Raw genomic sequence first — 13,807 nt, forward strand, 5'->3', positions numbered from 1 at the left:
CCCCAGATCAGATTTCTGTTGTGAGCACTTCCAGCAGCAAAACTTATCCAGTTCAGCATGCCCAGGCACTGCTGGGGGGGACATCACCACTCACTGGGTTCCTAAGTCCCTCCAACACCAAAAGTACTATGGGTCAGTACTGCTGGTGCAAGCTGCCATCAGGAAGATTGAAAGAACAGTCAGTACCATGCAGGAAAATTACTCACATTTCAAGTATTCAAAAAATAAAACCCAAAAGGCCCACTTAATTCCACAGCAGAGCACAATCTCTCATCCTGAGCTGCTATAAAAAAATAAATACATTTTTAAAACCTTCAGAATCACGGGTAAAACCCTGTCATGGAAAATCTAGCTATGGAAACACACAGGAAGGAAGGGAAAAAAAAAGTAGCCAGTGGTTGCAGGTACTCTGTTATTTATTGTACAGTATTTCACTGAAAGTACAAAGGCATCATCAGTATTCACCAGAATTGTATTGTAACAGGTACGTTATACAGTGTGTTAAAATGTGCTACTTTAATGAGGCAAGACAGAACACAAACTTAGAGGAAGAAAGCAAGGAGTCTAAAAAAAAAATGTAAAAATACATTTTTAGTAATGGAACTGTACAAAGAAAAAAAAAAAAACCACAAACAAACTGGAACGCGGGGATTAGAGCCCCCAGAGTCATTGAAAACTATATAAAAAGGCACTGTTATCTCCTGTGTAAATTAGGACCTTTGGGTTCTGTTTCCTTCATACTGATGACTGTGGGGGTGGGGAACATACTGTTACTAAAATGATCAAACTCATACAAAAGTATTTACAAAGAAAGGCAGAAAAAAAATCCCCTACTCTTGTTCCAAAAGAGAAACATTTGCCTGGTTGGAGAGTTCAGCCTTCCTCCCCACCCTCTCACCCAAACCCTGCGAAAGCAGTGACCTTGAGCAGGGGAAAGCAAAACCTGGTGGGAGAAGCTGCCAGAGTCCTTCTAACGACGGGAAAGTATCTCTCTCATTTCTGTTTTCTTGCTTTAAACTCTCCTATAATCAGGGGAGCTGGAAAAGAAAATAAAAAAACCCTAAAACCCACACGACAACCCCCAAACCATCCGAGCTGTGAGGAGATGGGGCAAGGTGGTCAGGACAAAATGGGGGAGGACCAAGAGGTAGGGCTGGCTGGAGCTTTCTTTTCTAGAGAAGGGGGAGGGGAGCAGATGGGGGGAGAATAACGCTTCAAACTACCAGACATTTGTGCTGCTTTTCTAAATCTTCCCCTGGGAGCCCGACAGCGGTGCCTGTCAGCAGGAGCAAACCCAGGGCACCCAAACCCAGCAGGCAGAGCATCCGACGGCAGCCGTGGGACGTCTCCCGGGACGCTTTTACACGTGAGCGCTCTTGGCGTGGGTGGGGGAGCTGGAACCTGAGCCATAGTAGAAACGGTTCTCCCCGAACGTCTGGGCATCTCCTGAGCAGCAAACGATGACACAGCCACCAAAGAGGCAGAGGGCAGAACCGATCCAGCCCGTGTAGAGGGAGTACCCAAAGCTCATGATGGTGGTCTCGCGGTGGGCGCAGACGGGGAACCAGATGGTGGCAACGACGCCGCACATGGCTGGGGAGAGAGGGAAAGGAAAGGTTAACTCCAGAGGGTGACCCCAATGCTGGGGACACAGAGGCCACCTTGCAAGACAGAGGGGAAAACCCATCTCTTCTCCCTTAAGTCCCCGGGAGAGAATCTTGGGCCTCTTGGTCCAAGAGGTGTGTGAGCAGGAAGCAGCGTTGGAGCCTCATGGGGAGAAAGGTGAAGAAAAAAGAGTCATCCTTCTGAGGTACCAGCAAACAAGAAGAAAAAACAACTGCTGCCTGACACAACTGGATGTGCTTATTACAAGGGAAAGAGATTTATTCCCGAGAGATAGGTTTAAGGGGGAAGAATGAAAGTCATCCCTGAAGCTGATGCTCTGGAGAGCTGCAGAATTTGGAATAGATTAGATATGAAGCAAGACCAGGAAAGTTGTATGCACCAGTGAAACACTAAAATTGCTGGTCCAGAATCAATTGGTTTAAATCACCATGTCCATCAGCATCATTGCAGTTGCTCTGAATGGTCACAGAAATACTACTGAAATATCCTGGCACTTAGCGAGACAGAGTAGGGGTTATGAAATACAAACAGAAAATAAGCAGCAGTACATTGTTGGGTGTTTTGTTTGTTTGTTTTATGGAGAAGGAAGTGTCTCCCAGCTCAGCAGATTCCACTTCCCTAAGGAAAATTTCTCTGTATCAGGTGATGGGGACAAACCCAGAAAGGCTCTCCAAGAAACCTATTGAACTAAATAGAAACAGGACTTCATCTGGAGGGAAAACAGTGTTTTACCTAGTCAAAAAATTACTCAGGACTTGAAATTTCATGGGGGTTTTCTGCCACAAAAAGCAGGAAGGCTGCTGCAGAGGTGCTGCAGGGAGTTGTAGGCAGGTGACATGTGAAATAGATACCCTCAGGACCATAGAAGAAGTTCAAATGCAACACTTTGCAGGCAGCCAGGCTGGAGACAACCATGTTTCAGTGTGCAGCACACATAGAGAGTTTGCTATGAGCACACACAGACAATTTACTCTGAGCAGGGAGAAAAAGGGCCCTGGGTTCTCCTTGTGCACACTCTCTCCTATGGTCACACTCACTGCCCTCTCCAAGGGTTGACCTACCCTCATCCTGCAAAATCCCCACATTCACTGAGGGCAGCTGGGGCTGATGGTGTTAATCACCTCACAGGAGCAGGTCCTAAAACAATACTTCTTTATGGGCTGTACATCTGAGAGGAATTAATCTGTCAATATTTATTTGCCTCTGGGACAAGCTGTGCAGGACTCCATCCTTGTGGCTATCAGAGAATCAGAGCAAAACAATAACAGGACCGTGGCAGAGTTACAGATTTCCACCAACCGTGTTAAAAGGTATCTGGAAGCAGTGTCAAAAAGTTAAGGTTGCAAGAGGGGGGAAAAAAAGGGGTTGAGATTAAAAATAAAATTGTTTAGTTAAAGTAGAGAACAAACCATAGCTCCTGGCCAGGGCAACAGAAAACCCATCCCCAATAACTGAAGTTATTGTGAGAGAAAATATTTTCTTATGGAAAAGAGAGGAACATTTGAAGGATGCTAATAAAGCCAGTAATAATTTTGGGCCTCCTCAAAGCAAGGACCCTGTGGCTTTGGAAGGAATTTTTGGAGAAGGCAGGGAGGGGAGGACAGAATTTCTCCTGCATGTGGATCAGTCCTGCAAGCAGCTCATGAGCCTCTAACACTTTACAACAAAAATGTATCAGTTGGGAATCCACAAAGCATTCTAATGGCCTCCAGGAAAAAAGCTTCTTTGTTGTCCGAAAAGACACAATAATCTTTTCTTTTTCTGTCAGCAGTAAATATATATATATATATATTTATGTCCATAGACTGTAAGAGCCTTATCTATACAGACCCTCCCCCACAACACAGGACTGAAGAAAACATTTGCACAGGGGTGAGAAGAGCTCTGGGGGACACTAACACAATGGCATCTCTTGTGCATGTGGCTCTACTACATGTGAAACCACCTTATTTTAATGCTGACAATAGCAGAAAGCTGTGAAACACAAGCCAAGGACTTTGCCTGGGTTAGTTGGACCTCTCTGTCTGCAGAGACTACCAGCTGCCTTCAGCCACCAGTGACCCTGGTGCTCAGCCCTGAGACAGGACTGGATTTCATTGCCCTGCATAGATGGGGCTGGATGCTCCCAGAAGATGCAAAAAGGGACAGTCTGCAACTGCAATATTTCTTGGAGAACTCAAATTTTGCTCTAGTTGTATCACAAAGAAAGGATGAAAAAGAAAGAAAGGCGATTTGCCAAGAAACCTGAAGGGACTGGAAAAGGCATTTTTAGGGCAAGTTTTTAATAGCTGCTGACATGGAAAAGGTATTTGAATAGAAATTAGCAACCCTTTCCCCTCGTGCCAATGCTGGGAGACCCTCTGCCTCTCTCTAAATAAGAATGCTTTCCCATAGTGGAGCTGCTGTAGTCAGTATAGCCTGGCAGAAAAGTAAATGAAAGTCTGCAAACAGAGGGAACATTTTCTATTAGACCAAGCTACCTCAGATGGAAAAGCAGGCACATTTTGGAGCACACACAAACTGGGAAGCTTGCCTGCTTTTTGGCAGCTCGAGCAGGCAAGTCCTGTAAAAGACATCTTGCTGACACTGGGTATGGATGTACTTGCTCCACCAGATTGCTGGGAATCCACAGGGATACATCCCAGGCTCCCAGCATTTTAAAGTCCTTTTTGATTATGGACTTCCAGTGGTCCAATCTGCTGAGCTGAAATTCTTAATATTCTACACGACAGGCATAATTTAATCAGATGGAAGTCCACGTCAACAGGAAGCACAGAAGGTGCTTGGGGAGGTGGGGGAGATAAGAACAGGATCACTCCAGCTGAAGGGACAGTGAGTCCCTGCCAAAGTCCTTATCAGTAAGTTGTAGGCTTGCTGCAGAAGAAAGAATACTTCTCTCTCACAGCTAAATTAGTTATTCTGAGTTGCTGACTCAAAGTCACATGGATTTCTCTTTCAAAGCATTTGGTTGAAATAACTGATAGCTATGATTATTATTTTCTTTGTGCAAGGCAAACTTTTTTTTTTTTTTAACTTAATATCTATTGCTGTACAAGTAAATCCCATGCAGTGTCCAGAAAAACTTCTGGATACTTTATTTAGCTTGCTATAGATAATATGGTCACTTTGCAATAGCAATCCCCAATAACTCATGTGGAAAATGCCTGCCTGGTTACCAGCATGAGGTCCCCCCAAATTACTATCAACAACACAGGATGGGCTGGGGTTTTTCCATCAACACTATCCTAAGAAATGTTTCCATACCAGCTCAGAGCAAACCTCTGCTGATGGTTGTTTTCAGCAATAAATCAGTTCCCTGGGACAGATAGGATCAAGCAAAGACATAAATATATCAGCAGGAAGGGTAGGAGGGTGTGCACACAGGTTGCACTCCACAGCTTGCTATTATCACTGGACAGAAAAATCAATGGAATATCTGAGCCCATTGTTTTCCTGGCAAGTTTTCAAGTTTTTATTTTTTGTTGTTGTTGCTGTTGCTGGTTGGGTTTCTTTTTCCCCCCACACTGTTTCAGCCCCTGCTTTCCCTTTTTAACAAATGTCAGTGACAAACTGCCAGCCCTTCCCTGTGTGACAAGCAAAGATTGCTGTGGGGTCAGCTCCCCCCCCAACACATTTCATTTCTCCATTTTTCTGCTATGTTAGTGAGTGGTTTGAGGTTTGTTTTCTTTTAATCAGAGCTCTGGGAGTTGGTCTCTGCTTGGAGGGAAAGGCTGGAGCCTCTGCAATTGGGGAAAACCACAAAACAGAGTTCGGTGACCAGAAGGTAAATAAAAACAGTTCCAGGCATAGTACTTCTAGAATATAATGAATTTTAAGTCAGTATTATGGGTTTTTTTAGGCCAGATTCATGTCTATTAATGCTCTGGAATAATAACACCTCATTTGCAAATAACAGATCATTAACCAGCTTGAAGTCCCAAGCTCTGTATGCTATTCTTCATCCAAAGGAACTGTCTTGCTGATCAGCCCAATCTGATCTGGGGTTTGTAAAAATAAATGTGGGTCAGGTTATCACCAAACAACTAAAAAACCCAACCAACCAACCAACCAAAAACCAAACAAAAACAGCAACAAAAAAAAAAAAAAAAAAAAAAAAAAAAAAAAAAAAAGAACAACCCCACAAATTTAAGAGCTAAAGGAGCTTATTTATTCTTCATTTGTGACCTGACAAAAAGAGCATTATAATTCTAACTGTGACTAAAACTTGTGACCAGGCTGCTGCTCCCAGCCCAGATCATTCCAGACATCAGCAATATGAGAAATCACTTCACCTGCAGATGCTTCCAAACTCACTAAGGTACAATCAGTAAGAAATCCAAATCCAACCCAAAGAGCATTCATCCACCAACATTTCTGTAAACACACATATTTCCACTCCTCATAGTGTCTACTCAGGGGAAATCCACATTCTGAGACAGAGCTTGGCTTATGGAGCACCACAACACTTTTCCTCCATCCTCTTACATCTATTCTCCTCCCTGGTGTCACTTCACAGCAAGACCAGGATGGGAGAGGGACACTCCAGACCCCAAGCACTTCAAGATATGGGGTGTCACTAGTCCTAATGCAGTATTCCCCAACACTGTCCCTGCAATTTGCTGTGTGCATGCTGTTCCTGGAATCCTGTTGCCCTTCAGCAAAGCAGATTTAAGGACAACACTCCATAGCTGCAGCCATGCCAATGGGGCTGATCTACAGCACGGTTCTCCTCGAATGGAACCAAAACCCAATTTTGTTTGTAGTGAAGTGCAGCTCTGCTGGGCTTCCCCTATCCCAAGCTGGGGGAATCCAGCAGAGCAGACTTTGCTGGCACTATAATTTCATTCACAGCCAGAAAAAAAACCCACACTTTTCCTTTCACTTTACCAAGCCCAAATAGGTGACTCAAGGTTTTAGGACAGCGATGAAGGCCACATGCCAACAGCTCTCTAACATGGTTGTTCATGATGTCCTAAGTAGACCTTATAAAGCTGATTTGAGACCTTCCATCTGTGGCAACGTGCCTGACTGCTTCTCACCAAGGCACCAGAGGAGGAACCTCTTGCAAGAAAGGAGTGCCCAGAGGACAGCCCCTCTGAGCAGGCAGCTATACCCAATGCCCACTTGAAAAAAAAGAAAAAAAAATAAATAAAGGAGAAGAAGAAAGAAGACGGGCATGATGTCAGTGCTGGCTGCCAGCAACCAGCAGAGCCACACAAAGAGGCCACTTTCCCTCACCCCTCCTCCTCTGCCATGCAGACGGGTGAAAACAAGGCACTGCAGCCTGTTGCTGAGATGACGAGGCTTCAAGAACATGCAGGTGTTGACTTGGGGACAATGAGCTCCACAGTCTGTGCTGCTCAAAACAATCTCCTCCGCCGGCACTGAGGACGCGAAGAAATTCCCAGGGGAACTCGGAGGCGAAGGACAAGGCTGGCCAGAGGGGGTTGGGAGGCAAAGGGAACATCATGCCAGCTCTCTTCCCAGGTCCAGGTCACCTCCTTGCTCCCTCCCCTGCTGTCCCACAGGCAGGTCCCTCAGCCACCACCCTCCCTTCCCACACACCTCAGCTTACACTGACCCAGCTGCACCCGCGATGCCCAGGGAGAATTCTGAGGTTGTCCTCTCCCTGTAGGCAGTTTGGAAGTTCTGACCCTTTTCCAAAAAGAGCATCATTTCCACAGTGACCCAGCAAAACCAGTGCCCACAGACAGCTGTCTGTGAGTGGCTGCCTTTGCTCTGCTGCAGACACAGGAGGTGGCCTGAGGACTCCACCAGACAATGCACAGCAGGGTTTCACAGCCTCTGCCCTCATTGCCTCCTGCCTTTGTCCTCCCACCCTTTCTCCTGCCCTTTGATCATCCCAAGTGCAGGAATTCTGGAGGGCTTCAGGGTCAACTCAGGTGAACATGCTCAACCAGGTTGCAACACCCTGAACTGGAGGAAGATCTCTGTCTCTCCACCTTACCCAGGAGGATGATGAGGATCCCTCCCAGCTGGGACCGCCGGTACTTGGCAGCTCCAGGCTCGTGGCCCATCCGGATGCAGGGCAGGACAGTGATCAGCAAGAAGATAGCAGGAAGACCCAGGACAGAGGCAGCAATCATCAGTGCTCGACATGCTTGGACATACCCTGTAGGCAAAGCAAGGACAGAGGATTTTGAGTATTGGGCACAAGGAGACTGCTGGACAAATTAGCTCCCAGCGCTTCCATGGGGTATGGGACACAGGTTCAATCCTTTGTGTAAACAATTAAGACAGTCAGACTGCTGGATAGTGGGAAGTGAATGAACATGGGATGGGTAAGCTCAAAATTTTCCCAAGAACAAGCAGCTCTGCCTGGAAAACACAGGCTCTTCCCAGCAAGACACTGAGAAATCACTGGTACTTTGGTACAAAATGTACTTCTCTTATGTACATATAATTTAAATTTTTGTATTTTCCTAGCTAAAATCTTATATACTATATAAACTTATATATATGTAATTTATAAACTATATAAAATTTACATACAAATAATAAGAACGGGTCATGACTTGTATGCAGAAAGAAAACAAAGAGTGTCAGATTTGCTCTGGTGCCTGGTGAGCCTCCGCCAGCTCTCAGAATAGTCCAAGCAGAGTGAATACAACAGCTCTCATTCCCCTCCTATTAACAAAATGAAGCTGCCACAGGCAAACACAGTTTTGTTGTGTCTCAAACAATATCAGCAAACAGAGGTCTCAAGCAAGTCCTGCTGACATAAAGGTAAGGCACCAGACATGAGGATTTTTCTGTGTATATTGAATTGACTCAGTGTATATTGAATAGTTTCTTGATATTTTCCAGAGGACACTTAATGAAAAAAAAACTTAGCAGAGGTGTTCAGGGCAAAAAAATGAGATCCTAAACAAAGGAGCTGGCAGTGCCCAGTGTGGTATCTGGGCAATCAATCCTGATTAAACCAGAATACAAATACATTTATTTTAAAGACCCAACTCAGGCAATGAACGACTCTAACTAGATTTCAGCTATCAGGCACACCAGGATAAACGTCCCTCTCTTGGAAAGCTGTGGGTATCAAATGTGTTACAACCAGAAGCATCTTGTTTTGTGATTTGTTCCTGCTGGAGAGCAGCACTGCTTTCTCCTCCTGAAAGACCTATTCACCTATTATTTAAACTTAATTCAATAACATGGGTTTTTTTGTCTTCTGTGCTGAATCATATTGAACAACAGCAACAACAAGGAAGGTAAAACAAATAAAATAGAAGTATACATACACAAATGAGGTAGAATAAGAGCTAGTCTGAGAGATTTAATATTTCAAGCTCAGTGTTACACAGACTAGGCTCTGTAACAGAGAGATATTTGGGAATAATCTTTCTAACCCTCTGTGAAATTATTTTCACAACTGTTTAAACAGATATATAAGGAAATACAGAAGAAAACTAAAAGGAATGGTTATTTCTACCCTATCAGCTTTGGAAGAGGCATCTCCAACATGCCGGAGGAGGTGCAATATAAAATTTAACAGAACAAAGAAGCAGTGCAGAGTTAACAGTGATTCAAACAGATCAGATCATGAACTAAACTACCAGGGACAAGACCACAAGACTTCATCAGGTTTAATTAGTTCGAAAGATGTATCAATACTGATGAAACATCTTACTCAATTTTTCTTTTGCAGTAAACTAGTGGAAAATTACAATATAATTAGAAAATATCAAGGCAAGTTAAATGTAGTTACATCTGTTTGCCTTAGAGCCTGTGGGAAGCACAAGACCATCAAGACTAATGATGATCTTTCAAAAGATTAACAGCCATAGCAGCACTAATAATAGGTGTTGGAAGACTCATTATACTCAAAATCTTTTTAAGGAACAGAACCTTAACATTTATAATAGCTCATGATCATCTCAAAATTCAAAATACTCTCTTATACCTCGAAGTACTCTGCTATACCTTAGTATACTACATATGTTTTTGTGATGCAATCTAGATACAAGATGTGAAAGGAACAGTGAGCATTTATTAAGAGCAATGAATAAATGAATAAACATGAACTAGACTTGAACACCCACAGGTAACACATGGTATGCTTAAAGCCAGATATCATTTAATTACAACAGCTACTATGCACATTCTTTAGCGTATGGAATGGACCATCTCCTGCTCTGATGGAGCTGAAGGAGCTTCACCATCAACTCATCCTGCAGCAGGACCTGCCCTGCTCAGAGCAAGGCCTGGCTCCTCACCAAAGGAAAGGACAGGGCACACATACCTGGCAGTATGAGGATGTCCACGAGGGGCTTGCAGTGGTAGAGCCCCGTCGCCATGACACAGTCTGCCCACAGCCCCTTGGATCCCAGCTCATCCATTTTCCTGCAGGTGGTAATGGTGTAGCCACAAGTCACCACCCAGTCATTGGTGGATGTTGCCACGATCACCCCGATCCACCCTACAAAGCTGCAGACAACTCCAGCCAGGTGCAGGCAGGTGGCCACCATGGTGATGATCCCTTGGTGGGGGAGAGGAGACAAGAGAGGACCCGCAGGGGTTCAGCAAAGGTGGCCAGAGAGTTCCTTGCTGTGGATTCTTCTCTGCTGGGACCTAGTGTGAGCAGGAGGGGTGAAGGTTTGGTAGGATGAGGTCTCTGATCAAGCACTCACTGCTGCTGCAGGCACTCGGCTGCCTCTGCCCAGCTCCCTCCCTGGGAGGGGTCAGAGCTGCCTCCAGCCCCATAACACATGGGAGGAGCGAGCAGGGAGCCCCAACTTCTGCCAGTTCATCGAGAGAGTCAGAGGGGAAGGAGGGTTTTGAAAGGAGGAGAAGGAGAATTACACCCAGCCCTGCTTGAGAAACAAACCAGGCTGCTTCATTCAAATGCAAACAGCCTGACCATTCAAGATTTAGCATCTCTGGAGAAAAATTAAGGCAGTGTTTTCAAGGCAAAGATAAACAATCATGCTGGTATCTCTTTATGGAAAGGCAGGGCAAGAAAGGTGGTGGACAGAGTTACTCAAGAGGTGGAATTGATCATCTCACCAGAGCCATCAGGACAGCTGCAGTAAAAGAACAAAACCAGTCTTGGGTTTTTTCCTGACGTTTTCAGTTACTGCAAAAACATAAAAGATCCACCCCTGTGTTCTCTGCTTATGCAGGGGGGTTCAAAAGTATCAACCAACATTCACAGAGTCTTAAATGTGTGTTTTGCTTAACAGCACCCTGTTCCTATTTTTGAATGCTAAAATTTAGAATGAGCAGCTTTTTAGTCAGACTCGTTGGGGATGTAAGTTTTTATCTACTTGATAGAACAAGGAAAAGCCCACTTCAAAATATCAAAAGAAAAAAAAACCCACAAAAACTTCACAACCGCATCAGGAAAAACAGGCAGGCAGGATAACCTCCTAATTTTGTTTGTATTCTCACAAACATATAGACGTGTTACTGCGTGCCAACACATCCCTAATGAAACTTCAGCGTTTTGTGTCCTATGCTGCTGATCCTGCAAAGGGAAGGGTTGGATGCAGGAGGATTGGACGTGCCTGGAGAGACCACTAGTGGAGAGCTGCCCGTGCTGCAGGGGGAACGGGAAAACCGGGCAAGAGATGATGAACAATGGATCTGATTCATTCCCACAACTGCTGGGGAGAAAGACAGACTCGAAGCTACACTCCAAGGTTAAGGTGCCAGGAATTAAATCTATCCTACTTGTCATCCAACAGTATTTTCTTCCCATTCTTTAGGCAAACAAGGTGAAAGACATGAACAGAAACACCCATGCTCCATCATGTGCCCCTTAGATTCAAAATTCAAGGACACGAGGTCACAGTTTTGTTTTGTCAAACCTCCATTTGAACACTGAAGTTGCTATACAAAGAGCTGAAAATTATCTTTGAAGTTGAGCTTTCATGATAAATAGAAATCTAATAGTTCTTGTCATATCTGTTCTATAATGTCGGTTACTCTGTTTTTTTCTGCACCTGGTTTATAGGATTTTTGTGAAGCTGTGCTGCTGCTGGACTGTCCTGATGTGATCCCACCTTTCTAAGCAGCTTATTCTTCTCCTGCACCCACTTCAGGTGGAGCAAGCTGTTACTTACACCCAACCACCATTTTCATGTTGTCTAGGGTTTAGTTCCAGATGGACTTAATCTTTTCCCCAACCAATACTCCTGCTTATTTATTATTCAGGAGATAAACTTGTCATCTCTTAAGTGAAAAGAGTGTTGTTCCACTTCTTGGAACATGCAATTGTATTGGATAGATCACATGTCACCTCTTGAATTTGGAAGCTGACAAATGAGTATGTTCCTGCCTCTCCCCTTCCTTGACTCAGTTTATAGGTTCTCAGTCTAGCAGTTCCTCCATTTAACTTTATAGCATTCTGAGAATTAAACACCTGAATTGTTTGTATCAGGGATAAATGTACACAGCTTCTTGATTAACACCAGGCATAAGCTGTCTGGACCACCTTGGGATGACTGATCCCAGTCTCTGCCACCTAACAGTACTGTCACCACACAGTCCTTTGGAGGTTAAAACCCCTGCATATTCCCTAAATGACCCTAATACTTAGATCTCTAGCATGCTTCAAAATACTTCATTTGTCCTCAAAATGCTTGAAAAAAATTTTGCAACATCTTGATGTCCCTTTCACCCCAAAGCTGAGACTGGGAGCATTTTACATGGTGATAGTGCAGGCTCATCCTAAAGCACAGAAAGCAACTTTTTAAAATGCCACAGAACATGAATTCAGAGACTGAGGATTCATTCTCCTGTAAACCAGTCCCCTACAATAATGGTTTCCTACACCACAAAATTTTCTTACACCACCACATCTGCCTTCCCAACTGCATTTGTCAAAAAGTGACAAGAAGTAAATCTGACACTTCAGTAACTACTATTGTTCAACAGCACCCTGGTGCCCACAGGGCATAGCTTGAATTATTTCACAGATGTCAACAGAGACAGGAAACATTTACTGTTCTGTCAGTGTTATAAATAACACCACCAATATTTAAGTCAGTGTAAGTTGGCATACTGAAAGTGAACAATGATTCACAAGATCAATAAAATAAGAAACAAGGAATGACTTCCCAGCTATCTGCTAAATAAACTGAAAACGTGTGGGGCAATATTCTTAAAAATTGCTATTTTAAAAGTAAGTGCTACACACACATTTATCTCAGCAACAGTGTGAGCACCTTAAAAATCAGTCTTTGTACCCTGTCACCCAGGCAGTTTTTCTGTGCTCAGCACTGCTTTCCCTGACAAATGGCATGCATTGCAATGAAGTTATCTTTACACAAGCTATCAACCCCTCAGGACTTTTCCTCACAGAAATGACTTACCTTGAACTTTTTCTTTGCAGTTTTCAGCCCAATAGCTTTTCCCTTGCTGGGAAATACAGCAGCACAAAACCATAACATGGGATGCAGAAATAAACTGGGTTAACAAGTGGTACAGCTCCTTGTCTGTTTTCTTCCACACTAAAGGCTGAGCTTCTCAAAATATTAACCAATTTCCTCTCCATCCTGGTTCATACTGCTCATTTCTCTCTCCAGCTGCAAAATACAGGCAAGTATATGGTAGCATTAAGGGTTTGCAACAATCTGAAACACAATTAGGATTTCCTATATACAAAAGCAGCACTTTAAAAGAGGAACATACCTAATGCTTGTGACCTTGCTTGTCCAGCTGTCAAAAAAAAACCAAACCAAGCCCCAGTATGAATAACACCATCCAGAAGTTGTATTTTTACTACAACTTGGTTGCTTTTTTAATGCAGCCTTTTGTTACAAGCTGAGGAAGCTCAACCAAAATAGAAGCCCCACACCTATCCAGCTGACAGGAACTGCTCCCTCTTTTTTCCAGCCTCCTGCCTCCCTCTTCTGGGTTTTCTGTTTAAGCTCCCTGATGGTAAACAAAAAATGTTGAGGAGTGTAATCACATGATTTACAGCATCGAATCACTCCTCAGAGACACTGTAGGGCACATTTTCCATCAGCAGATAAAGTATAATTCTCATTTCTGATTTTTACCTTTTTCTAACCCTCAGCATTTCACAGGGTGAGGTGCTTTCTACAGTGTCCATTCAACTCCAACACTGCTTGAGTAGTCAAAATAGTAACAAAAGTTGTGCACCAGAGCACATGCCAAATACACAAGCAGTTGTATTTAGATATAAACACCAACT

The 13,807-nt window shown here is 43.9% G+C and overlaps 1 protein-coding gene across 3 annotated transcripts; it reads right to left on the reverse strand.

Moving 5' to 3' along the window:
* Positions 1–398: 398 nt before the first annotated feature.
* On the reverse strand, positions 399–13,508 carry CLDN11 (claudin 11). Of its 3 annotated transcripts, XM_071752679.1 has the most exons (5): positions 13,448–13,508; positions 12,963–13,175; positions 9,890–10,218; positions 7,595–7,759; positions 399–1,593 (listed from the first exon to the last, which is right to left on the reverse strand). In XM_071752679.1, exons 3-5 carry the CDS (start codon positions 10,113–10,115, stop codon positions 1,361–1,363), a joined length of 624 nt encoding a protein of 207 aa, XP_071608780.1. In that variant the 5' UTR covers positions 10,116–10,218; positions 12,963–13,175; positions 13,448–13,508; the 3' UTR covers positions 399–1,360. The 3 variants fall into 3 exon arrangements, with proteins under 3 accessions (XP_071608780.1, XP_071608781.1, XP_071608778.1); XM_071752680.1 differs by lacking the exons at positions 12,963–13,175; positions 13,448–13,508 and adding an exon at positions 11,712–11,903; XM_071752677.1 differs by lacking the exons at positions 12,963–13,175; positions 13,448–13,508 and having other exon boundaries at positions 9,890–10,839.
* Positions 13,509–13,807: the final 299 nt, after the last annotated feature.

This window comes from Heliangelus exortis, chromosome 9, assembly GCF_036169615.1.
Source record: "Heliangelus exortis chromosome 9, bHelExo1.hap1, whole genome shotgun sequence".
In the NCBI taxonomy this organism is placed as follows: Eukaryota; Metazoa; Chordata; class Aves; order Apodiformes; family Trochilidae; genus Heliangelus; species Heliangelus exortis.